Raw genomic sequence first — 27,751 nt, 5'->3', positions numbered from 1 at the left:
TCCAAATGTGCCTGCATGGCTAGATATTTGCAGAACTAGCAGTGTGGAGCACAAGACTTAACACATTCTTCTGTCCAACCATTTGCTTTAGGTCCAGATGAGGAATGTGCTGCCATATATATATATATATATATATATATATATATATATATATATATATATATATATATATATATATATATATATATATCAATATCAGAAAATGTCTGCTCAGCTGATAATTTGATCTCTGCATATGATCACTGGCCCTTGCTGAAAGGCCTTAAGATAGCAGTTGTTTTGCACTAACTATATTCTAGAATCCTCCTCCATTTGGCCTTTCTCCCTCATTGACACACCCTAGCCATCAGGAGAAGGCAAAGAGGGGTAAGACCTGACAAAAATCCAAAATGCTTAAACAAGAATGGAGTGGTTACTCTAGTTTGGATGAGTCATATGGGCGCAGACTGACATGAGAGCAATGCTGTGTTACTTGAGGGAGGGGATGGTTGGTGGTTACAGATGAGAGGAGGAGGAGGAAGAGGAGAAGAGATTGGATTTATACCTTGTCCTTCAAAGGTAGGTGGGGCTGAGAGAGCTCTTGAGAGAGCAGCTGTGAGAGAACTGTCACTGACCAAGGTCACATCAGAAGCTGAATGTGGAGGAGTGGGGAATCAGATTAGAGTCCATGCTCTTAATTGTAATACCAAACTGGCTCTCTCAGAGCTCAGAAACACATGACTAGTAAAAAGAAGAGTGAGCAAGACAAAAAAAGGGACAATCAAAAAGTTAAGAAAGAAAGAACAAAGGCACAAATGAATACAAGAAAGAAAGGAAAAACAGAAAGGATTCAGGGAACAACAAAGAAGGTGAAAAGGAAAGATAGACAATAAAGGATAGACGATAAAGCTTTTTATGGTTATCAAGGTAGCCCAGAGTGACAGAATGTTCCAGAATTCCATGCAATAGGATAGAATGGGGCACCAGGACATTTTCTCAGTCACCATGTTGAGGATTGCTATACAGTATCCATGCCAGCCACTTGACATATCAAATGCCTGTGCCTGTAGAGGTGACCAAACTAGGCCCAGGGTGGGCTCTCTCAACTCATGGTTGCTTGGTCACCTATATCATCCTGCCAATCTGCCAGGAGGCTTCTATCACACCTCAGGGCCTCATATGAGGTAAACTGTCAATGTAAGATGGTTCTAGTCACGTTCCTAGCAAAAGTTGAGGAGAATTTTGGCACTTATCGGTGCAGATGTGTGATAAAAATTTATGCTCAAATGAGGGTCTTGTATTCACTCAGAATAAAATAACAGACAGGGACAAAAGGGGGCATCAAAAGAAAAGGGAAGGGACTTCCTTCTTCCAACCAGTTCCCCTTAATTTATTCCACCAATACTTGATTTATATGACTCAAGAGTACAGTAGTAATCAGAGCAACACCCTTCTAAGTCCTTTAATGGACTGAGGAGAGTGTAACTTTGTCCAGCATTGAACTATTGCAGATGGAGAAAAATACAATTCTTTCATTAAACAAGGAGTAGCTACTCAAGGAGCATTTAGTAAGTTTAACTTTTCTTGTTCTCCTGGGGAAGCTGCTCCCTCTTGCTGATGGCAGGTGGGCATTTAGAGCAGCTGAGTAAACCAGAAGCCCAGCATGGCCAGTGCCATGGATAAGGAAAGGTGAGCGGAGGACAGCGTGGTGGCTGAGTTGCATGCATCTCCCTCACAGCATTTATAAGTGGTGGTGTATTTGACGCCTAGGTATGTGTCAGTGGAGTTTGTGCCGCAGTTTTCCTTGGAGACGCAATCCTTCCTCTTGATTACGGTTTTGCCAACTACAGGGGAAGAAATAAGGGAGGAAATTATTGAAGGAGATGCATTGGCAGTAGTCACATGTGCACACACATGAAGCTCCCTTATACTGAATCACACCCAATGGTCCATCAAGGTCTGTATTGTCTAAGAGTGGCAGAAACTTTCTAGGATCTCAGGCAGAGGTCTTTCGCATCATCTATGATCTATGATCTCAACCTTAACTGGAGTTAGCGTGAGCTAGCTCACAGATTTTTAGCCTCCAGTTCACACATTTTTGTCTTAGCTCAGGAAGGATGACCCCAGAGCACAATAATTTATGAAGTAGCTCACAACTAATGCCGGTAGCTCACAACTTTAATGCCAGTAGTTCACAAAGTAGAATTTTCGCTCACAAGATTCTGGACCTTAGAGAAAACATTGCTGGAGATACTGGAGATAGAACCTGAGATTCTCTGCCAAGCAGATGCTTTACCACTGAGCCACAGAACCTCCCCCTAAATCCCATGACCCCATATTTACCTCCCTTACAGCCCTGCTGTAAAATGGAGGAAAGGAAGGGGAATTCTTGAGGACATCTGTGCCTGCTAAGAAGAATCTGGGCTAAGCACGTCTGCTTTTCTGAGCTTTCCTCTTATGTCCACCTTGGGTGCTGACATGGTCAGGAGAAAGGCAGGCATAGAAATATCGCAGGGCTTTTTTTGTAGCAGGAACTCCTTTGTATATTAGGTTACACCCCCCCCCCCTGTTGTAGCCTATCCTCCAAGAGCTTACAGGGCTCTTCTTACAGGCCTACTGTAAGTTCTTAAAGGATTGGCTATATCAAGGGGGTGTAGCCTAATATGCAAAGAAGTTCCTGCTACAAGAAAAGCCCTGGAAATATGTGAAATATAGAAAAACAAATCCCCTACCTAGGCACAGGCAGCAGCTGAGCAAAGCAAGGGGGATTATTGGGAACATCTCTGCCAACTCACAACATCTGAGTTGAGTTTCTTTCAGATAATTTTGGCTTGGGTGTGTCCAAAGGCTTCTGTTGCTTAGCCTATAGGCCTGAGTCAGCTGGTCTTGTGGATCTGGGATAAACCCAGGATGTAATCTATGCTAATTTATTATTCATATTGCCATTATTGGACTTTTATTTCTTTTTTCCACTTTTCCCTTGTTTATGTAAATTGAATTATTGGTAAGTTGCTCTGGCTTCTCATTACCTAAAATACGTAGATAATTTTGATCAAGGAAAGAAAAGGAGGTGAATGAAAACTCCAGAGCCTTCTTGTGAGGAGGAAGAAGGGGTTTGCAACTTTCTTTTTAAAAGACCAGGGCTTTTTATTGTGCAGGAACACACAGGAACACAGTTCTGGTTGGCTTAGTGTCAGGGGGTGTGGCCCAATATTCAATTAAGTTCCTGCTGGGCTTTTTCTACAAAAAAGCCCTGTGTTAAACAATGGTGACATCAGGGGATATGGCCTAATATGCAAATAAGTTCTTGCTGGCTTTTTCTACTAAACCCACCCCCTGTAAAAGACTATGCTAATGATGCCAATGAGCATTCCTAGAATGTCACCTGAAAGCAAACACATGAAGCTACCCTGTACAGAATCAGCCTCTTGGTCCATCAAAGTCAGCACTGTCTACTTAGACTGACAATTAGGGCTGCCAATTCCCTAGTCCAGGTGGGGAATTTCCTGCCTGGGAGGTTTTCAACCCACCAGCCCTCTGCGTTGCTGGCGTAATGACGTCACCCGGAAGTGATGTCATCAAAATGGTGGCGCCCATGAGGGGCCGCTCTAGGTGTTTCCGGGAAAACTCTGTGGTTTTCCCAGGCACCCTAGCCATTTGGGAGGTAAACTCTATGGTACAATAGGTACCATAGAGTTTTAACCTCCTAAATGGCTAGAGCGTCCAGGAAAACCATAGACTTTCCCCAGAAACACCTAGAGCGGCCCTGCATGGGCATTGCCATTTTGATGACATCATATCCGGGTGATGTCATTTTGGCACATGGCGCACGCATGACTTTCCCCCACTGGGGGATGAAGAGGACTTGGCAACCCTACTGACAACAGCTCTCCAAGGTCTCAGGCAGAGGTCTTTCAAATCACCTACTGCTAGATGTTTTTAACTTGAGATGCTGGGGATTGGACCAGAGACCTTCTGCATGCCAAGCAGATGATTCACCACTGAGCCACAGCCCTTCCCCTCAAAGCAATGCCATATCTTTCAGCAACACCATCCTCCCTGGGCACTGCTTCCCAAATCTTCTGGCATTTATTGGTATAGGGCAGGGATGGCCAATGGTAGCTCTCCAGATGTTTTTTGCCTACAAATCCCATCAGCCCCAGCCAGCATGGCCAATGGCTGAGGCTGATGAGAGTTGTAGGCAAAAAACATCTGGAGAGCTACCGTTGGCCACCCCTGGTATAGGGCTGAGAACTCTACACACTTGGGAGACCTGAGATCATTACATCATAGAAATCCCAGACTTCATTTTTCATCCCATCCCATCCATAATGCCAGAATCTAGCTGGCTTTTGTGGATGTTCTCCACCACAAAAATCTGTGTTGCTAACAGACATAAAGGAAACAAACACAAAATCATTAGAATACCTTAACAAAACCATGGTGGGTTCACAGTTAGAATTTTGAAATTGAGTGTAATTTCTTAAACCTACATTAGGCCACAGGATTGCCTCAAAGTCTTCTCGCAGAGGAATACTCTTGTGTTGGAAGAAAGGAGGGCAGAGAGCAAAATCAGGAGAAAGGGAGGGGAATGGCACTCTTACCTGCTGATCCTTTGATGGTTGCACAAACTTCCCCAGCTTTGCAGGTAACATTTGAGGTTATGCAGGGGAGGTTGAACAAGGTGAATGTGCATTGATAGCAGTGCAAAGCTGACCCTGCAGCACAGAGAAAGGGAGAGAAAAAAACGGGAAAATAAAATTATTTGAGGCTTCTTTGGATCAGTGCGGAGACAGCCTTTGTGGAATATAGAAGACAGTGACAGAATCCAATTTTTCACCCCGATGGCTCTAAACTCTTGTAATAAAACAAAATTGTTTATGGAACTGGCATTCTGCAATGGAGTAACAAGAAATCTGTTTGGACTATGTACAATTTTTTTTTAGTTAACACTCTTATCCAGTGATCTCCAGTGAGGTTGGACTAGATGACCCTAGATCACTTGATCTAGTGGGGGTTGGACTAGATGACCCTAGAGGTCCCTTCCAACTCTTATGATTCTGTGAGGTGCTTGTGGGTACCATGGAACCCATCAATGGGTTTCTTGGGACCCATGTGCTTCTTTGACAAAGTATCTCTTACCCCAAGCAAAGAGCCAGTCTTGGATTTCCTCTGCCTCATTGGAGCAGGAAGTCTTTCAGAAGAGCCTATCAAGCACCACCTTTATGTCTACAGGGAGCCTTATTCAGAAATGAAGATGATGATGAAGAAGAAGATATTGGATTCATATCTCACCCTCCACTCCGAAGAGTCTCAGAGCGGCTCACAATCTCCTTTACCTTCCTCCCCCACAACAGACACCCTGTGAGGTGGGTGGGGCTGGAGAGGGCTCTCACAGCAGCTGCCCTTTCAAGGACAACCTCTGCCAGAGCTATGGCTGACCCAAGGCCATGCTAGCAGGTGCAAGTGGAGGAGTGGGGAATCAAACCCGGTTCTCCCAGATAAGAGTCCACTCACTTAACCACTACACCAAACTGGCTCAAATAGGAAGAGACTTGGTTTGAAGAGGGTATAATGGGTGTCATGCTATAGCAGGGGTATTAAACACATGGCTTGTAGGCTGGAACTGGCCCATCAAGTGCTCTTATCTGACCCACAAGCAACCGATTATCTTTACTGCCAGATGACAGAGGCGGAGAATTTTGCCCCTGGATACTGTCCCAGTGCTGATGCTTAACAGGTGGAAGTGAGAGGGTGGGCATCAGGGAGATACTAAAAGGCAGGGCTTTTTTTTGAGCAGGGATGCACAAGAATGCAGTTCCGGCTAGCTTGGCACAAGGGGGTGTGGACTAATATGCAAATGAGTTCCTGCTAGGCCTTTTCCACACAAAAGCCCTGTGTGGAGCAATGGTGATGTCAGGGAGTGTGGCCTAATATGCAGAGGAGTTCCTGCTGGGCTGCAAATAAGTTCCTGCTGGGCTTTTTCTACAAAAAAAGCCCTGCTATAAGGAAATACTACAACAGCATTAATGTTATAAGCATGTTTATATTTTGAGTAAAAAAATAGGGTTGCTGGGTCCATTTGAGATGCTTGCAGGGGGATGTCGCTGAAAGTGATGTAGTGTGCTGTGCCTATATTACCCAGAAGTGACACAGTCACATTGAGGGCAACACTGGTTTTTGATATGGTAAAATCACCCTCAAACCATAGAGCTTTGCCCCCAAACCAGTGTCACCCCCAGCATGCCCACATCACTTCTGGGTGACATAGGCATGTTGTGTGACATTGCTGTTGGTAGCGGATTTTCTCCTGCTGGTCAATTGGCTGGCAGTGAGCAGGAGCCCACAAAACCAGGGAACCCCCTGTCCCCAACTGGAGAATAGTTAGTAAAAAATAATATCATTAACTTGGTTTGCCTGTGACCTTTTTAAAGTTTATAGCTCCAATACCTGGCATTATGTTTTATGGACCAGCCCAACAAAGTGACATTTATGTCAGATCTGGCCCTCGTAACAAATGAGTTTGACACCTCTGCATGGCATAAAAGCCTCCCTCCAAAGCATCCATTTTTTCCCCAGGGAAGCTGATCTCTGTAGTCTGAAGATCTGTTGTAATTCCTGGCAGGGCCAGTGCTAGGGTTTTTGGTGCCCTAGGCGAGTTGCCCACTAGCGTCCCCCCCAAAAAAAATTGAAAAAACAGAATTGTAGGAGAAATGAAGAAACTTGAAATTATTTGCATTTTTAATTTACAGTTCTTTATTTTAAATTTTATTTTTTTAAGTGAGATTAAGCAATAAAAAATTTGGGAATACTACTTGATCCTTTTAGCTGGAGGTGCCAGGGACAAGACCTTCACATGGCCATTTCTACTTGATCCTTTTAGTTAGAGATGCCAGTGACAAGACCTGGTGCATGTGAGAAAGATTCTCTACCACTGAGCTATGGCTCCCACCCCATGGCTCTGTTTCAGTAGAGTAGGAAGGATGAGTGGCAGCACACAACTTCAACAGGAACCAATTTTTAGAAACTGTAATTGGCTCTTCTTCAGCTTTTACAATTGGTTCACTTATCCCTGTCGGGCTCTGAGGACCGCACTGCACAGGCGCCATCCACTTTTGTGTTTCCCAGGTCTGTTACAGGCGCGAAACCAGCTGGGCAGCATCTGCGCTCCATGGAGCCTGCTCTCCATTGTGTGTGGGGATAGGGGGCACCCTAGGCGGCTGCCTACTTGGCCTACTCCCACACACCGGCCATAATTCCTGGAAATCTCTAGGCCCCACCTGGGGACTGGCAACGTTATTTATTTCCTAAAAAGGATAAACCTCCTTACTCTGCCAAGCCTCTTGCAGTTTGGCAAGCCACTCATGACAAATCCCCAAACTTTTAGAAGATTCCTTCTGGCTTCTGCCACTGTTTCTCCTTAAGTGCTACCAGGGCCATTAAAATGGTGGCATGAGCATATCATCTCATTGTGGCATTCGTTTCGGTGGAATGAGTTTCCGAGCTGCTGCTGCAGCGTTTTTCTCCACACTAGTTTAGATTTGGTCTCTACAAGCGTTTCAAACTTGTATTGTAGAAGTTTTCATGCGTTTTAAAAGACTCCTCCAAAAGGCACCACAAGGTGCAGTGATTTGCATGAGAACTGACACCACTTGAAATTCTTACATATCATTGCTTGCCTCATCTAGTAATTTGAATTTGTATTGTTTTTGCAGTGTTGACACAATTTCCAAGCAATCATATACATTTAACTAAGCACTGGTATTCCGGCTGCCCTCTGATCAGAGACACACACCCCATCCCAAATTGAAACGCTTAAATGTAAAAGGAAAATAATTAAAGCGGAACAGTGGCAGACGATTTGAAGACTCTAAAACTCTGAATCAAACTGAATGTAAAAACACCCATAAACAGGTAAATCATCATAAAGGCCTTTAAAAATAATTGCTTCAGAGGTCTGGACTTGTCTGACATTTGGGGTTGCGGTTGTCAGAAGTCATAAATAGTTATGCTTACAGACAAACATTATGTTACAACATGTTGCCAGCAGGCAGACTTATTTATTTTCTTTCTTGATAAAAATGGGATAGCGCATAGGGATGCCAGCCTCTGGGTGGGACCTGGGGATCCCTTAGAATTACAGTTTATCTCCAGACAACAGAGATCAATTCCCCTTGATAAAATGGATGCTTTGGAAGGTAGACTCTACTGCCAGGGCTTTTTTGTAGCAGGAACTCCTTTGCATAAGGCCATACACCTCTGATGCAGCCAATCCTCCTGGAGCTTACAGTAGGCCCTGTACTAAGAGCTTTGTAAGCTCTTGGAGGATTGGCTACATCAGGGGTGTGTGGCCTAATATGCAAATGAGTTTCTGTTACAACCCCCCCCCCCGTCTATGGCATTGTATCCCACTGAGGTCCCTGTCCTCCCCAGGCTTTATCTCCAATTCTCCAGGAGTTTCCCAAACTGGATCTGGCACCCCAGCAGTGACCAAGGGGAACCTGGCCACCTTAGATAGTGGTGATGGTGGTGGAGAAACGGTCTTGAGTAGGTACAGCCAGAGGAAGGGCTGCCCTGAGGAATATAAGTTGCACGTGTCTACTATTTCAGCTCTTAAAGAGGTTTAAAAAAAATGGCAGAGAAACTGTAGAGACATTTTTGCAAAGCTATTTTAACAATTTAAACATTTTAACTGTAACTCCCCTCTAAAAGTACATGAATAAGGAAGCAAAAAAGAAACACAAAAAATGTACTCAAACACGACAGGAAATAGTAACACCAGAGTGTTGAAAAAAAAGCTCTGCACACAAATGTGCATTTCTGCAGAGAAAAAAGAGGGGGCAACAGTTCTGTATCTGGAATGTCTGGCTCACACCCGAGTGGAAAGTGGCTAGAGATTTTGCAATAACAAATCTGGAAAACAGGAACAAACTGGATGCCCAGCCTGGAAAAAACCTTTCTGCTCCAAGCCACAGCCCTTCATTAAAAAATATAGAAGAACCTTTCCCAGGGCCTCAGAAGACATGTTTTTCTTGCTTGCTGGTGCAGTCTATTTTAGGGATGGGCATGAGCGTAAAATGTTTGGTCTGGTTCAGGGTTTGGGGTGGCCCTGAAATGAACCATGAACAGAACCCAGCCCAAAGTGCCCCAAACTGAACCCCATGAGGGATTGCCCAGGAAGGGTTTAATGGCTGGTAGCCATTTAACCCATCCATTTCTCTTCCCTCTGCTTTGAAGTTGGGGAAGGGAGGCTGACGGATTTAATGGCTCACAGCCATGTAAACCTAACAGCTGATGGGTGGACCTGTGCTGCTGTTAGATGGCTGGCAGTCATTTCAACAGTCCGTTTTGCTTCCTTCCCATTTCCAAACTGAAGCAGGGGGAAGCCATCCTATATGTGAAGAGATGTACAGGAAACACAGGCAGAGAAGTAGACATGGGACGGACAACAGAAAATATTTCTTTACTCAGCTAGTGATTAAAATGTAGAATTCACTACTAGAGGATGTAGTGAAGGCCACAGGGCTAGGGTTGCCAGTCTCTAGGTGGCAGCTGGAGATCTCCCATAGTTACAACTGGTCTCCAGGTAAAAGAAGTCAGTTCTCGACTTCCGGGATCCGTCATCTTGGCGTCAGAGTTGCCTGCAGATCTTCTCCCTGCAGCAACTCTGAATCTGGCCGTTGGAGGGGTGTCACAGAAGTTATGCCCCCATAGGAAAAGCCTGGAGGGCTTTTTCTTCGGCATGGGAACTTCACGGGGGGGGAGGGGTCAGCAGCAACTGCCCTCTGTGCTCGTCGTGCGTCCTGAAGCTCCGCGGCCATGAAAGCTGGCATATCAGCAGAAAAAGAACTTCTGACCACTTTTATGCTTTCACTTTCCCCAGTACATCTTTAAAGCAACATTTTTCCACTTCTAAAGCAATGACTCTACTTAACAAGTAGGTGTTTTTTCTAACTCTACCCCCCCTCCCCGATGGGTCACTCTGCATAACAACAAAAGACTAACTCAAAGATCAGCTCAAAAGGCCTCAAAACGCTATGAGCAGTCTTAACTATTTAAACTGGATTGAATATAATTATTAAAATAGACCCGGACTTTAATTGGATATATATCAAAGAGATTACCAAGAATTTGCAATACGATCTGAACACAAAGGAGATATACAGTAAAGAGCTCTGTCCCTGTTACCTGACTGTAACTGAAAGAATGCCTTCTAAAACTTCAGTTGAAGCTGTTGTAAAACGGAGACTAACAGGAGAGAAGCGAAAGTACAATCTGACCTAAGACACTGAGCTTTGAATGTGTAATCTGATCTAAGAGACTGAGTTTTGATATGGCATCATTTAATGAAATGGCACATGGAAAATATTTGCGCAAATCTCAGATCTTTGAAGGAAGATTTTATCTCATTTACGCAGCTTCTTAAAGATTATTTTATGCTGACAGCTAATGATTTGAGGAAAGAAGATTCGACAGCTAATGAAATGGTAAATCTACAGGGGTCCAGTACTAAAGAGAGTGAATTGATGGCAGTGAAAGAACATAAGAACTTAAGAGAAGCCATGTTGGATCAGGCCAACGGCCCATCCAGTCCAACACTATGTGTCACACAGTGGCCAAAAAATTTTATATATACACACACACTGTGGCTAATAGCCACTGATGGACCTGGGCTCCATATTTTTATCTAAACCCCTCTTGAAGGTGTCTATACGTGTGGCCGCCACCACCTCCTGTGGCAGTGAATTCCACATGTTAATCACCCTTTGGGTGAAGAAATACTTCCTTTTATCCGTTTTAACCTGTCTGCTCAGCAATTTCATTGAATGCCCACGAGTTCTTGTATTGTGAGAAAGGGAGAAAAGTACTTCTTTCTCTACTATCTCCATCCCATGCATTATCTTGTAAACCTCTATCATGTCACCCTGCAGTCGACGTTTCTCCAAGCTAAAGAGTCCCAAACGTTTCAACCTTTCTTCATAGGGAAAGTGCTCCAGCCCTTTAATCATTCTAGTTGCCCTTCTCTGGACTTTCTCCAATGCTATAATATCCTTTTTGAGGTGCGGCGACCAGAACTGCACACAGTACTCCAAATGAGACCGCACCATCGATTTATACAGGGGCATTATGATACTGGCTGATTTGTTTTCAATTCCCTTCCTAATAATTCCCAGCATGGAGTTGGCCTTTTTTATTGCAAACGCACACTGTCTTGACATTTTCAGTGAGTTATCTACCATGAACCCAAGATCTCTCTCTTGGTCAGTCTCTGGCAGTTACACCCCATCAACTTGTATTTGTAGCTGGGATTCTTGGCCCCAATATGCATTACTTTGCACTTGGCCACATTGAACCGCATCTGCCACGTTGACGCCCACTCACCCAGCCTCAACAGATCCCTTTGGAGTTCCTCACAATCCTCTCTGGTTCTCACCACCCTGAACAATTTAGTGTCATCCGCAAACTTGGCCACTTCACTGCTCACTCCCAACTCTAAAACATTTATGAACAAGTTAAAGAGAATGGGACCCAGTACTGAGCCCTGCAGCACCCCACTGCTTACCATCCTCCACTGCGAAGACTGCCCATTTATACTCACTCTCTGCTTCCTATTACCCAGCCAGTTTTTGATCCACAAGAGGACCTGTCCTTTTACTCCATGACTCTCAAGCTTTCTAAGGAGCCTTTTATGAGGAACTTTATCAAAAGCTTTCTGGAAGTCAAGGTAAACAACATCTATCGGGTCTCCTTTGTTCACATGTTTGTTCACCCCCTCAAAGAAATGTAACAGGTTAGTGAGGCAAGATCTTCCCTTGCAGAACCCATGCTGAGTCTTCCACAATAACCCGTGTTCATCAATGTGCCTACTCATTCTGTCCTTGATAATGGTTTCTACCAACTTTCCCGGTATTGAAGTCAGACTGACTGGCCTGTAATTTCCCGGATCTCCTCTGGAACCCTTTTTAAAGATGGGGGTGACATTTGCTACCTTCCAGTCCTCAGGAACGGAGGCAGATTTCAATGAAAGATTACAGATTTTTGTTAGAAGATCCACAAGTTCAACTTTGAGTTCTTTCAGAACTCTCGGAAGTATGCCATCCGGACCCGGTGACTTAATAGTTTTTAATTTGTCTATCAGTTGAAGGACCTCCTCTTTTGTCACCTCAATCTGACTCAGGTCTTTCAACACCCCTTCCAAAATTAGTGGTTCTGGGGCGGGCAAAATGTTCTCGTCTTCCACAGTGAAGACGGAGGCAAAAAATTCATTTAGCTTCTCAACCATTTCCCTATCCTCCTTCAGTAATCCTTTTACCCCATGGTCAGTAGAAGGGAAAAATGTTACTTTGTGAAACAAAGGCAAAATAAGATGGTCTCTTCTGATGCACTTTCAAAACTAACCCGGAAGTTAAGCTGCAGTAAAATCAAGTGGAGAAGGAAAAATGGCGATGAATTCTTCCCCCTGTGGTTGAGGGGGCAGGCCATATTGAGAAGAGAAAAGCTGCAGTTCAATCAACAAATTTGGATTTGGAAGGCCATTCAGAAAAAGGATTTTGGATTTTTTGTTTCTGCTTTGGTGAATGGCTGAACAAGGAATTCTGACTAAGAAGTGACAGGTGATACCAAAAGATAAACTGTGGATAAATGGGCTGCCTCGGATACAATTTGGGTGCAGAAATCAAAAGAACTTAAAAGTTTTTAATATTTGGGAAGAAGGACTCTGGAATCTGGGTTCTTTTTTTTATTTTCCTGGTGAATAAGTAAACATGTAACCATTAATAATGAACAGATGTTAAACTTTAAAAGAATAAGAGAGATCTTGAAGAAGTGATGTTAATGAGTGTAGTTAACATAATTCTCTATATAGTAGATGTATTGACAGTTTGCCTATTTAGTGAGACTGCTTCTAATGATGTAAGAATAGGATCAAGGGTGAAAAGGCAGATAGCATAACTCCTGTGGAATTTGGTAGACTTGGTAATTTGGCAGACTTGCTTTTAATATGTTAGCAAGATAAATGGTTTAGACGGAGATAGACAAAGCATTCAGTTGTATTTGATGTATCTCATGTAATTTGCTATGAACAAAGAAATTATTTTCATGTGCTTCTTTTAATAAGGATTTTGCTAAATCAACAACTTAATTTGTGCTTATTATAGGCGTAAGTTAAATTAGATAAACGATGTTGAGACAGTCTTGAAAGAAAAAATCTTTTTTATTAACTGGTTATATTTAATTTGTGTTTAAGAAGAACTGTTTAGATTTATCAAAGAAAGAGCCCGAAAGATTCTACAACCCTAATGTTTAGATTTACATTGCTTCATTAGTTTATTAAAATAATTATTGTTTTTTTTATTCTGGTAAAAGAAGAAAGGAAGGTAATATTTAAGGAGATTTTTATACTTGTAGGTAGAAAGATTTGAGCATTTTATTGGGAAGGGAAATTATAATTGATATATTTGTACTGGTTTCTGTTTTTTCCACTCTGTAAAGGCCCCTTTTCCCTCTTCCCCCCTCTTTTTATGTATCTTCTGCAGTGCTTCTTTTTTGTAGTTTAAATCAATAAAACTTTTAAAAATCAATCTCGGAGGAGCAGCCACGGCGAGCAGAGAAGAGGCGGCAGCGGCGGCCTCGCCCGCTCCGCCTCTGGGCTGGAAGCGGAGGGGGGGCTGGAGGTGGGCCGGGGGCGTGGCGAGCCGCAAGTCCGGGTGGCTCAGCCTGGGCCCATCTTGGAGGAGCAACTGCGGTGGGCGGGGAGGGGGCGGCAGCGGTGCGGCACAGCGGCCTCGCCCGCTCCCCGGCTCCGTTTCCCCCCTTTCCCCCCGCTTCCATTTTTTTGGGGAGCGGGGGAAGAGGGTGGAAATCCTGGGGTCCCCCGCCAGGGCGGGAGGGTTGGGAAGCCTAAAAAAGAAGTCAGTTCTCTGGAGAAAATGTCTGCTCTGGAAGTTGGACTTTATGGCATTATCTTCCACTGAGGTCTGTCCCCTTCCCAAGTCCTGCCTCTCCAGGGTCCACCACCAAAATCTCCTAGAAATTCATAGTCCAGAGCAGGCCTATAGTTACAGTGGGGCCTCTCGGGGCCTGACCCCCTGACTTACTGACAAGGCCCTACCCATCCCAACCCCTCAACTTCCATTTTTTAAAAAATGTTAATTTTATTTATTATGTTCATTTTGCTGTTGCCAGCAAGCCTGCCACCCTCTCTCACTAGCTGCCCATCACTGCCGCCAGCAAGTCCCACACCACCCTCTCATTAGCTGCTCTCTAACACCTGACTCTTGCCAGTCGCATCCCCTCAAGCTCCATGCTGCTCTCCAACTCCATGCTGTGGATTTGCCCAGCATGGTGACCTCGCTGGCCAGCCCCACCCTTGTCTTCCATTCCCATGCTGCTCATCTGCCCAGTAGGCTGAAGTTTACTCACTCTCTTTGTTTTGCATCAAGAGAGAATGTGTGTGCCATTTAATCTCCGTGTGGCCACAGGGATCCATTGCATGGCTATTGGAGAGGCTTGTTTGCTGGCTGGACCTTGGCAAACTGGGGGGGGGGGGGGGGTGAGACAGCTTGGGGGTGCATGAGGGGGTGCCCCCAGATTATTTAAATGTCCCAGCTGATAAGTGGCAGATTCAGGCCCCTAAAAGCAGGAAAACCCCAGCTGGGACCTGAGCTAGTGACCCTATTTGGAGGGTGAACTCTCTTTCTCCTCCTCAAACCCTGCCCTCCCCAAGCTCTACCCCAAAATCTTCAGGTATTTCTGCACCCAGAGCTGGCAACAGTAAATAGGGCCCTGCAGTCCCTCCCCCTTTCCCTACTCTCAATTGCAGATCAGGCCTATTTAAACAAATGGGAAAGGGCTGTCAGACTATAGTTCCATGTTTGCATGAGCACAGCCTAAGAAACACCCCACTGCCTGGATCACGCTACAGGTTCATCTTGGGTGGCCTTTTCTTGCCAGTCAAATGTGTCTGAGAGAAGCTTATAGGCAAATAATGAGAAGGTTGTAAAGGGGTAGCCAAAATAGTCTTTCATAGCAAGAGAAAACAAAAATCCAGTCCCCGAAGGGTTGCCAGGCTTCTGGGTGTTTAGAGGGTTTGGGCATGGGGACACAGAATGGCATGTGATGCGGTGACATCACTTCTGTCTGAAAACCTGGAAGGGATATCACTGTGTTGAATGAAACTCTAGGAATGACTCCCAACGGTAAAGAGATGGGGGGGGGGGGATTCTTATAGTCATTCAACAGTGACATCACTTCCAGGCGCTTTGGTTGCCAGCTCTGTGTTGGGAAATTCCTGGAAATTTTGAGGGTGGAGCTGGAGGAGGGTGGTGTTGGGAAGGGGAGGGGCCTCAGCAGGGTAGAATGCCATAGACTGCACCCTCCAAAACAGCCATTTTCTCCAGAGAAATTGATTTGGATCATCTGGAGATCAAATGTAAAAGCAGGTGATCTCCAGATGCTCCCTGGAGGTTGGCAACCCTAGTTAAGGTTGCCAGATTTCCCCCTCTGGAGGGTCCCCCAGCACCAGGCCCCTGCTGCCAATCAGCTGGGCAACTTTGGAAAGAAGCCAGTTTTAAAACAGAGTTTTTGCTTAAATGCCAGAGCATTGTCTGGAAGTCGTTAGCATGATGATGTCACTTACTGTATGATGCTGACAATGTGGCCTGGGCCTTTCTTTTTCTCCTGGTAAGTTGTCCCCCCCATCCCTGCCTGTTGCCAAGAGGGACCTCACAACCCTATTTCTACTTCTTTTCTCCCACTGTCCAATTAGTAAACTGGGGGGGGGGGAGAATGGATGGGGGCAGGATGTAGGGTTGCCATGCTCTGATTGGCTGCCACCACGAACATTGGGGAATTTAGGACTCATCATCATGCTTCATACTCAGAAGTGAAGTAGTGGCATTGAATGGCACTCTAGGAATCCTTCAAATCTCTATAGTTTTTACAATCGAGTTTGGGGAAAATCCTAGAGCATCACACAGTTCCACCTCTGGGTATGAACCCATTTAAGACAGGTGGGAGTTTGCCTCTCAAAGATGGGAATATTGTAAGGCTAAGAGGAACCTTAAATACTAACAAGATGTATTTCAAGATGAGCCTTCATGATTCACAAAGTTCATATTGAAATAAATGCTACTTTTTCAAGCATGAAAGGAGCAGCCCTCCTTAGTTGTTTCTCTCCAGCCCTTACTATCAACAATCCTTTAAAATGAACATGCCAGGGAGTCACCCTGAGAACCTTCTATCAGAAATCTGTGCATGCTGTCTCTGAACAACAGACCCTCCCTCACTGCTAATAATACTGTTTACTTATCTTCTGGAAAAAATAAGTTTACTTAACTGATGTTTGCATGGTAAGCTTACAGCTGCAAGCTGATGTTTGCATGGTAAGCTAACTGATGTTTGCATGGTAAGTTACAGTGCCAGGTTAAAAAGCTGAAGACCCAGTGCTTCCCAAGCATATTGTACAGACTTAAGCTTGATCAACTGAAAACGGCCTTGAAGAAGCCCTGAGTACTCTCTCATATATCTTTATCCTGACCTTCATCCAAGGAGCTCAGGGGCAGCATACATGGCTTTTTCTAGGGTTGTCAGGTCCCCCTGCAAGGGATGGGGGATAGGGTTGTCTGATACAAGTTGGGATACTCCTGGATATTTCTTGTGTGTGTGTGGGGGGGGGTGAGGTGGCATGGAAAGGACAAGGACCTTAGTGAGGTACAATGCCATAGAGTCTGCCCTCCCAAGCATCCATCCCACCCCCCCAGAGGATGTACTGAATACTTAAAGGATCAGCTGCCAAAGTCCCCACATAATATGAATGGATGGCCCAGGCTACCCTGACTTCATCAGATCTTGGAAGCCAAAGAGGGTCAACCTTGGTTATAACTTTGATGCGAGACCCTTTGATGGGGCCAGGGTTGCTACACAGACCCAGAAAATGGCAGACCACCTCTACTCATCTCTTGCCTTGAAAACTCTATGAGGTAGCCATAAGTTAGCTACAACTCAATAGCAACTTTCAATGACCACAATGTATACGTAAACCTGCTCTTTAGAACACTCACACATTGCATAATGGCCTAAGAGAAGGCAAAAGGGCATTTTTAGCGTCACACACACATGTGCGCGCACATACACACAGTGTTTGGGTGATGTGTGTATGTTAAATACAGCTCTCAGACATCATTGGTGGAAACTGTGGTGATGAAACTAGTTAAAAACCATTACTTCCCTGATAGGAATCTTCTTATATTTTAAGCCTCCAGGCCAGGGCTATGTCTACTTAATTGCGCTCAGTCTTTCTTGTAGGATATTACTATATTATTAAGCAATTAAATGACAGGTTTGAATTTATCACCTACCCTGCCTTGATGACCCTAGAGAGTAGATGTTTAGAGCAGAATATAAACAATCCCATTACAATTCATTAAAATTAAATTAAAAAGCATAATCACTGAGATTACTGAAGCCTGAGTACTGCTCTTGCCCACTAAGTTGAGGTGGGGAGGGGCTTTTCTGTGGGGAGAGGCTTTTCTGTGTTGGCACCATGGCTGCAAAATAGCCCCTAATGTGAGAGGTGGCTGGTTTATCTGTGCAATCATTTCACTATCAATTGGGTTGTCAGCCTCCGGGTGGGGCCTGGTGATCTCCCACAATTACAGCTGATCTTTAGACAACAGAGATCAGGATGTGGGGATGGCAACCATGATCCTTTCTTCAAGTCACCTCTAATTCTGTGACGAAAGTAGCTGTAAGCAACAAGTAACAGTAAATATAATCAATAGAGGCGTGAAGTGTTTATAATAAACAAACAATGCCACCTTACTAGGACCAAAAAAGTTGTAGAACAAATACTTCATGTTATGATAGTGTTTTGGGAAAGCAGGTGGGTGGCGGTTTCCCAGCAACATGAGGTTGGGGTGAAGTCATTTGCCTTGGGCACCATAAATCCTTCAGCTGGCCCTAATGGTTATATCACTGTCAATGTTCCCTCTAAGCTGTGGTGTCTTGTGAGTAAAAATTCTGTTTCATGAGCTATTGTCATTAAAGTTGTGGGCTACTGCATAAATTAGTTTGCTCTGTGGCCATCCTTCTTGAGCTGAGACAAAAACATGTGAGCCAGAGGCTAAAAAAGGTGAGCTAGCTTTAGGGTTGCCAATCCCCAGGTGGGGGCAGGGGATCCCCCGGTTTGGAGGAAAGTGGGGGGAGGGGAGGGAAATGTCTGCAGGGAACTCTATTATTCCCTATGGAGATTTATTTCCATAGAAAATAATGGATAATTGATCTGCAGGTATCTGGGGCTCCAATTCTACGAGCCCCCAAAGAAGGTGCCCCTATCTTTCATTATTTCCTATGGAAGGAAGGCATTGAAAAGGTGTGCCGTCCCTTTAAATGTGATGGCCAGAACTCCCTTTGGAGTTCAATTATGCTTGTCACAGCCTTGATCTTGGCTCCACTCCCAAAGCCCCCAGACATTTCTTAAATTGGACTTGGCAACCCTAGCTAGCTTACACTAACTCAGCTTAGAGGGAACACTGATCCCTGTATAGCTTCCTTCAAAGATTGCTGGAATTATCCTTTTGTGAGAAAGGAGATAATCCTGTTCGGTCCCCCCCTCCCCAAATAGGGCTAGACCTCACAGCATTCCCAGGAATGCCTGTTAAACCTGTTTGGGTCTGTAATGTGGCAACACCCTGTCTCTTTTTGTGTTGTGTTTGTAAGGCCATTGTTTCATGTTATTTTTTTCCTGAAGAATGCCAGCTTTTCATATTTCATCCCCATTTATCTCTGATGGAAGGGGGGGGGGATCTTCCCCCCACCAAATTACACATTGATCAATGTATATTGAGGAGTGTCAGGCAGAAGGTAGCAATGAAACCTATTAAGTGTGAGCAGGGGTCGTTTTGTAGAAAAAGGGGTGGTGGAGCTCATTAGTATAATTCATTATTAGTATAACTCATGGTGGAATCAGCTCCCTTTGGAGGCCCGGGCCCTCCTGGATCTGTTACCATTCTGGAGGGCCTGTAAAACGGAACTGTTCCGCCAGGCCTTTGACTGAAGCAGGCGGGCGTCCTTATCTAGCTATATTATCTAACTGGCCTCCCAACTAGGGTTGTCATTGTCAAGTCCAATTCAAGAAATACCTGGGGACTTTGGGGTGGAGCCAGGAGACATTGGGGCAGAGCCAGGAGCAAGGGTGTGACAAGCCTAATTGAACTTCAAGGGAGTTCTGGCCATCACATTTAAAGGGACCACACATCTTTTAAATCCCTTCACTCCATAGGAAATAATGAAGGATAGGGGCACCTTCTTTTGGGGCTTATAGAATTGGATCCCCTGGTCCAATCTTTTTGAAACTTGGGGGGTATTTTGGGGAGAGGTACTGGATGCTATGCTGCAAATTTGGTGCCTCAACCTCAAAAAACAGCCCCCCCCCAGAGCCCCAGATACCCGCAGATCAATTTTCCATTATTTCCTATGAGAATAAGTCTCCATAGGGAATAATAGAGTTCCCTCCCCTCCCCCTGTTTTCTCTCTCTCACTCACACACACACACGCTTAACTGTCTCTGGTGCAAGTGGGCAGCCTGTTGGTCTGAAGCAGTAGAACAAAGCAGGAGTCTCTGGTGCCTCCACAACGACACTGCTCTTTTACACACACACTCACTTGTCCGAAAGGAAAGCAAAACAAACAGAGGGGCTGCACTCTCAGGAGGTCTGCTGTTGCTAACCCTTCCTCATGAAGTACCTCCTGCTCCAATTTAAAGGCGCACATACATTTTAAAACTGGACCCATTTGCAGGTCCTGCCCAAGATCTAGAGGTAAAGGGTGGCTGTGGGGGAGGAGCTTCCCCCACCGGCCAGCTGACTGGGGGCGGGGGGAAGCCTGTAAAACCAGGGAATCCCCCGCTGGGACCTGGGGATTGGGAAGCCTGCTCCCAACACTGACTGACTACCATCTGGACTGGAGGAAATTGGGCCGATATAGTTGGCATCTTTCGGACACCTAAATTAAGTGTCTACTTCATCCACGCTGCCTTAAGTTAAATCAGAGCTATCTGCTCAACTGTCTTAAATTTTTAATGTTTTAATTGCTTAACTGTTTTACTGTTTATTGTTGGTTTTTAACTGTTTATTATGCTGGAATCTGCCCAGAGCTCTTAGAGGAAAGGGTGGAATATAAATTCACAGAAATAAATAAAATTAGCATATGCCCCCTTTGCAGCCAAAAGCAACCTGGCGCAAGAAAGGAGAGCTCTGGGTGAGTGAGGCCTGCTTGGGCTGGCTAGAGATCCAGTCAGCCCAAGCAGGCCTCGCCCACCTGGGCTCTCCTTGGCCACCCCCCCCCCCAGTCAAAAGGCCAGCAAGCCATCCACCACCCAAAATCAATAAGAAGTGGAGAAAGGGTGGCGCGGGCTTCGCCAGGGGTTAATGAGGGCTGCTGGAGGTGTGGCAAAACTCCTGGTGGCTGGCTGGCTGCCCACTCTCCTAATCCAGGGATTGTTATGCAGCTGCACCTACTACTCAATGGACAAGTTAGGTGGGGAGGAGGAGGAGGAGGGGGGCCATCAGAAAAGTTCAGGAGCTGTGCTCCTGTGAATTCCCGCTGAATTCAAGGGGTGAGTGTGAGACGGAAAATTCCACTCAAGAGAGATTCCACAGAAGGGGTGAGGGTTCCATGTAGATGAGTCATCATCATTCAAAGACACCACCCTGCCCAAGTCTCTCAATTGAAAATCACTAGGATAGTCACAGTTTGAGGAGAAAATTTCCTGTTCTTGCCACAACAATGACATCTTATCAGCAGTTGGTTTTTGGCAGAGCATATTGAAAAGTTTTGGTCCATGGAAACAATGTAGAAAGTTGGTTGGAACATCTCTGGGTTGTAAAACGGACAGGCAAAAGGGAATTGCAAGGTTATGAGGAGAAAAAGTCATAAGTTATGAAACTGTTCTCGAAAGGTGTGTGTAAGAGTCGTTTTGGAATTTATGTCTCAAGATGTCAGTGACTAAATATAGAACATAGAGAAAAGCTGACCACAAAGACGATAAAGAGAGAAGAGGAGATATTTGGGGGGATAAGTTTGTGGAAAATTTTCTTTTACTTTTTTGTGGTGGCAGGAAAGAAAAGGTGAGGGCACAGGAACCCCCACCCTTTCCACAGGTGAACTGTAGAACAGTACAGCAACTCTGTGAGGTAGGCTAGGCTGATGATATGTGAAACTGGTTCAAGTTTGGACACCGTTTTCCTTTGGGGAGAAGACAGAAGCAAAGCAGAAGTTGAGCAGCTGCAACTTTGTCACTCTCTAATATTTCACCACCCTCACTGATGTGTGGGCTTCCAGTTTCCTTCCTTTTCCTTCAAAAATATCTTTAAAAAGCCTTTGTTGTTGCTGTCCTTAGTAGGCTATATAGGCTTTGCTAATTAGAACTTTCCAGTTTCCTCTAGAAAGCAACCTGCCCCGCCCTCCCCCCCATATATTGTTCCTTTTGTTGGTCCTACAGAGGAACTGGTTGGCCACTGTGTGAGACAGGATGCTGGATTACATGGCCCACATGGACTATTGGTCTGATCCAGCAGGGTTCTTATCCATGGCCCTGGCAGATTTTACTGACTGTAAAGATGCAAAAGTAGCCATTAGGCAGAACGGGCATCAGTGCCTGGCTGGCTTTGCCTGAGCACAAAAAAGGGGCATGTAGTGTGACAACCAAGATGGTTGGCTATTGGACAGGTCCCGGGGGGGCCAGGTGAAGCCACCCATCTCTTCCTCTTCTTTCTCTCTCTATTGGAGGAGGGGCAGGGCTACAGGCTTGGGGCAGGTCCCTCAGATGTTAGATAAATGCCAGCACCTCTTGTCAACCTCATATTTCCCCCCTGACAATCTTGGTCCCCTGCTATAGACATCATTACAGCAACATTTTCAAAATATGAACCAGAAGAGTGTGTGATACAGTGGCTAAGAGTGGCTGACTCTGATCTGGAAAACAGGGTTTGATTCCCCACTCCTCCTGCTGGGTGACCTTGGGCAAGTCTCAATTCTCTCAGAGCTCTGTCAGCCCCACCTTCCTCACAAGGTGCCTGTTGTGGGGAGAGGAAGGGAAGGGCCATTATAAACTAAGCCTGAGACTCCTTACAGTAGAGAAATGTGGAGTATAAACACCTTCTATTGGTCTTCATTTTGCTACTTTGACCAACAATGTAGAAATGTTAAAGCAACAAATGTCCTGAGGTTAATATTTTGCAGCCTGGATTTTAAAAACCTCTGAGACTGTAGTTGGGAACAGTGTCAAATGAAACTGGGAAATCATAAAGCCCAGTGACCCAAAGTCATGATGAGACTGTCATTTTAGTTTCTTGCAGCAAACAGCCTTAGAATTTCCTGAAGACACACATTTACAGTGCAATCCTACACAGAAGTTAAACCCTTGTAAGTTCATTGACACTGATGGATTTAGAAGTAATTCTTCTCAAAATTATACTGTTATGATGGCTTGAATATTCAAAGGCAAACCAAAAATGTTCTTGGCTGTAGATGCTCACACCAGAATATGTTCATTACTCTCTGGTGTGGGGGTCTGCAACTTTTAAAAATTAAACAGCCACATTATGTTGAAATTCAGAGTGAGAGATCAAGAGCGAGCCAGTATAAGGAGGCTCATTTGCATAACTGAAAATATACATTACTGACCATTGACACATTGATTAATAATCCATACTGCTTCTGCAGCCCAAATACTGGTTGTTGTGAGTCCTCTGTTAAAAATGGCACATCTGAGGTCTCACAGTGATATAGATGTGTGATTGTGTGAGCACACTGGCACAAATCTGCACACAGATCACACTTGGATTCCTGGCAGCTGATCACCTCTTTCGTTCCCATTTTTGGTAAACCAACCCTATAAAGTCCTTTAATTATAAAAATCTTTCACTTGCTGTTCCTTTTACATATTTTTTTCTAGCTCCCAGCCTACTACTCCAATAGATCTGGATTTGATCTTCTGTTCTTTCTTTTCTTTTTAAAAACATATAGGTTCTGTACTGAGCCATGTTTGGCTCCAGAGCCATACATTGCAGTCTACTATTCTAGTGTGACTCACATGTTTTTGTAATGAAAAAATGTTATATAAGCACTCTCTCCTAGGAAATTATATGTGAGAGTATTTGCATGGTTTGGTTCCCAAACCCCAGACTGGTTTCAATGGAAGCTATCACCTCCTTTTAAAGTTAGGTGACCAATACAGTTGTGTATCTGAAGCAGTGGGCATGTACATAAAAGTTTATACCAAGAATTAAACTTCGTTGGGTCTTAAAGGTGCCACTGGACTGAACATATCTGCATGTTAGAAAAAGAAGACTGTAGTCACAAAGGCTCATATCAGATGAGATAAATCAGGAATAGGATGGGAGACCTTCCTTACCAAACATAAGAAAATGCAAGCATTCTCCATAAGAGACTGATCACACCTATAGCTAGCTAGCTAGCTTCCTTCAAAGTTGCGGCTGGAAGAAGAACATACTGCCCAGTCACAAGGGAGGTTTTGCCATGGGAGTCCTTACAGCCCAGGCTTCCTGCCTTCTCATCCAGATGGTTCACAAGGGTCTGTGGGCAGTGGGAAGGTGTCCTTCCCCTCTCCTTCGCGACCCCTGGCACTGCTGTCCCAGCCCAGGGTCAGTCTTACTGAGGGCGGGCAGCAGGGATGATTAACCATTAGACCAAGTAGGCACTGGGCTATGGGCCCCTACCCCTTTAGGGGCCCCAGGGCGGCATCCCCTTCTTTCCCCACTGCTTGCAGCCTTCCCAGCCTGCATGCACAGACAGCAATTGAGCCACTTTTTGCTCAGTTTGCCTGGTGCGGCTCCTGCTGGCACTGTTGCCAAGTTTGCCTCTCTCTGCCTCTCCCCTGCAGCTTAGTAAAAGGGGCTTTTAAGAAGGTGCTTGCGATCTGCAGCTGGGCAGGCGCTCTGACTCTGAGACCAATTTCGCACTAGACCTTTAATCCTGGTTTAACTCTGTCCCCCAACTGACATTCTACACTACAGTCAGAGAAACCAAATCACTATATGATTTTAGTATAGAATGTCAGTTTGGGGACAGGGCTAAACTAGGATTAAAAGTCTAGTGTGAAATTGGTCTGAGATAATTTGCAAGAGGGCCTCGAGATTTTGACTGCCTAGGGGCCCCCACAGGATTTAATCCGGCACTGGCCGGCAGGCCTCAGTCCTGCCTCTGCTGACCTGGGCTGGCTGTTCAGAACCGCTAATCCCTCTAAATGCCAGGGGAGGGGGGGAAGGGGTGAGCCACGGCAGAGGGCTGGGGGATCAGGGAGACGGGCAGGCAGGCAGGTCGGGTTTCAAAGCTGCCCGCCCCCCCCCCCCCCCCCCGCCCAGCCAGAGCACAACTCCCTCCAGAGGAGGCAGGGGTTCAGGGGCTGACTGCGGGGAAGGAAACTCGAAAGGAGAAGGAGGTCGTCCGCGCTCATGCCTCGTCCAGCCAGAGACCCAGCAGGCCTTGGGCGCCTCATGCAAAATTAGGAGGGAGTTTTCCAGGAGATCATAACGCGTTGGTCAGAGGGAAGCCGGCTGTTCTGCTACGGAACCGCTGGAGGACTCAAAAACCAGCCCCGCTGAGACCTCACCCCCCCCCTCCAGGTTCTGCAGAGAGCCTTCAAGCCGCGGCTCGTGTCGTTCTTTCCTCGCCCCCAAGGTCTGCTCAACTTTCCTCACTCGCTCCTTTCCCCCTCCCGCATGGGAGAAAGCTGATTCCGTGGAGCTGCCTGACTGGCAACTCACCCCCCACCTCCAGCACCTGTTCAAGTGTCAAGCAGATGGGACTGCGCAGTTTGAGTCCAGCAGTAGCTTTAAGGCGAACAAAATTGTATTCCTGATCTAAGCTTTCGTGGTTCCACTGGGCATGTGTCTGCTTGGCTTACAGAAGGTCCCAGGTTCAGCCCCCCACCCGTTCAGTATCTCCTACCTTTTTGGAGACAGCTTCTCTGTATGTGTGAGGGGAGGTCCTTCCCACATAAAATACCCAGGAAGAAAAAAATCCTGGCCATGCCTGCATTGTCGGTGTTCTCCCATGCCATCTGACCATGACCCAACCTCCTTATTTCCCAAACCTTGACAAGCTTAGGCCAAAGCAGCCTAATTCATCTGCTTGCAGCTTTGTAGGGGGACGGAATGTCTGCATGTTTATGGTTGGAGAGATAGAGAGCCCCCCCCCCCATTTCCTCCTACACCGTCCCTCCTGCTTCAAATGACTTCTCCAGGGCTGGCTTTTTGTCCCACTTCGGCAGAAATACATGTTGCTCACACGTTTTCCTCATTGGGACAACAGCCTTTTGGGGGGGGGGGGGAGGGGAGGGGACCCTCAGATTTGGGGAAATGGTGCAGGGGAGTGGGAAGAGTTAATCCTCCCAAGTCATGTAGCGCTGATCCAGTTGGAGTGTGTGTGCAAGGGGAAGGAACGTAGCTCCGTTGCAACAAATAACAGTACACTAGATTTCAAAACCTAGATTTTCCAAGTGGTCTCATCTGGTTTGATCCAAACTGAATATCTTAGCAGGAATGTGCTATGTGTTTGGCTATTGATTTCTTATCTCTCCTCTTAGCCCCAGGGTTGTCCTAGCCCATCCCTGATCAAGATCCCTGCTTGATATTTATTCTTTTTAACAATATCAACAAGCAAACATTCTAACTCTTCAAGATTGTGAAATGTCTTTTTTGTGCTGTCCACATTAGATGTGGCCAGCAATTTATGATTACTCTGTTAACACTGTATCTGTTGGCAGAGTTCCCTTTCTGTGTTCTCTTTAAAGCAAATATACTTGGGGCCTTCAAGATTCCATCATCCAAGCCTCAGATTCAGTGGGAGTTCACAGGAGCAGTTTCACCTCCTCCTTCTGAGAGTTCCACCTACTTGTCCATTGAATAGTAGGTGCATTTGCATAACAATCCCTGGATGAGCTCCACCACCTATTTTTCTACAAAATGATCCCTGCCATCATCTGCTCTTTCCTATCAGCTGCTTCATATTTTTCTTCTATATTTCTTTACTTTTTCCTCTTCTTTCAACACTCAAAAGGTTCCCCCCCCCTCCCCAGTGTTGGATTAGGAAGGCAGCATCATGGCAATAAAAGAGGAATTATTTTTTTGCATAGGCAGAAATTCAGGAGTTGGAAGGATGATCTCAGCAGGAGCTGACTGGCTGCTTGGTTTGGTGCATTTTTAAAACTATCTTTGGGAATGTTCAGGTTGGGTATGCCTTAGAAACAATCAAGCAAACAAAAGGACTTTCTTTGGAAAGTTTAGGAGAGCAGTTCTCCAAACATTCCACTGTGAAAAAAATTAAGATGCAATTGGGGAATGATGGGTTTAGGAAGTGTAGAAAGGTGTAAACATTCTAGGATCCCAAAGGAAAGGGGGATTTATTAGATTACAGGTAGAGTAAAGTGGTGGTGGGATGCAAGAGGTCAAGGTCTTCTGGGGGACATAGTAGTGCACTGAAAAAACAGAAAACTGTTTCCAGAGGGTGATTTGAAGGCACACAACAGAACAGCTTTGCAGAAAGGAATTAAGTCGGGGGTCTCTTGAATACCTGGATGAGATAGGACCTGGGAACCTTGATTGGGTTGCCAGGTTCTCCCTGGCTACTGACAGAGGTAGGGTTGCTAGATCCAGGTTGGGAAATTCCTGGAGACTTGGGGAAGTAGGCTAGGGTGGACAGGGACATTAGTAGAGTGTGGTGCCATAGAGTCCACCCTCCAAAGCGGCCATTTTCTCTAGGGGACTGGATCTCTGTAGTCTGGAGATTAGTTGTAATTCTGGGGGATCCCCAGGTCCCATCTGGAGACTGGCACCCCTAATGGTATCTCTCAGCCTAAACTACCTCACAAGTTTGTTGTAAAGATAAAACTGTTTTGGGGGGTGGGGGGGGGACAGAGCTTAAAGGAACAGCAAATAAAAAATATAATCAATAAATGTGGCATAGTACCAGGCAGGTCACAAATGTAATCAGTAAATAAGTGTAGAATGAGGGTTCATGGGGATGACTTGGAGACGGTTTTAAGACAGCAGTGCAGAACTCCTTTTATTCTACAGTTAGTGGGCTATTTTCCTTCCTCCTCTCATATTCTCTGTACCACATCTTATACAGATTTCTGCTTTCAAGAAAGAGTTCTCTTTCCCAGTTTGGGTGACTACATTTTTTTTTTAACGTTCCCAGATGGAAAGAAACTTTGGCAGGAATACAGCAATGAATATTATACACAAACACAGGGTTGTGTTTTTTTTTTTTTGTTACAGATAAGACATCCAGAAATAAAATTCATTTTAAAAATGCAAAAAGAAAGAAAGGTAAAGCTTTTAAACCAAATGGATGTCTTACCGACACCAGTGCAGGCAAGAATCGCAGCACACAGGAGAAGGACTTTGCCCATTGCGTCGTTGCTGGATTGAAATGTGGGGAATGGTAATTCCAAACAGCAGCAAACCCAGCAGTTGTGAGTCAATGAAGGGGTTTATGTTGCCTGCTTGAGATATATATACACACACCCCACCCATTGCAGACTCGGTTGGCTGGGGGGCGGGTGGGTGTGGCAGGAGTAAATAGCCAGCTTTTGAGTGGCACATAACACTCAGAAGCAGAAGCAAGCAGGTCTGAGTCAGAGAGAAAGAGGAGAAGTCAGGTCAAGAGAGGGGACAACAGGCTCACCAGATACTGACTTTTTCTGACAGTCGTTGCCAAATGATGTGCTATGAAAGTTTTGTGAGAGGAA

General features: G+C 45.3%; 1 protein-coding gene across 1 annotated transcript; it reads right to left on the bottom strand.

The window, feature by feature from the left end:
- Positions 1–1,316: 1,316 nt before the first annotated feature.
- On the bottom strand, positions 1,317–27,591 carry LOC132571432 (sperm acrosome membrane-associated protein 4-like). Its single transcript, XM_060238224.1, has 3 exons — positions 27,361–27,591; positions 4,584–4,697; positions 1,317–1,823 (listed from the first exon to the last, which is right to left on the bottom strand). The coding sequence occupies exons 1-3, from the start codon at positions 27,410–27,412 to the stop codon at positions 1,612–1,614; spliced, it is 378 nt and encodes a 125-aa protein (XP_060094207.1). The 5' UTR covers positions 27,413–27,591; the 3' UTR covers positions 1,317–1,611.
- Positions 27,592–27,751: the final 160 nt, after the last annotated feature.

The sequence above is a fragment of the Heteronotia binoei genome, chromosome 5 (assembly GCF_032191835.1).
Source record: "Heteronotia binoei isolate CCM8104 ecotype False Entrance Well chromosome 5, APGP_CSIRO_Hbin_v1, whole genome shotgun sequence".
Classification (NCBI taxonomy): domain Eukaryota; kingdom Metazoa; phylum Chordata; class Lepidosauria; order Squamata; family Gekkonidae; genus Heteronotia; species Heteronotia binoei.
Note: the sequence above shows the minus strand (reverse complement) of the source record. Positions and strands in the feature narration are given on the sequence as shown.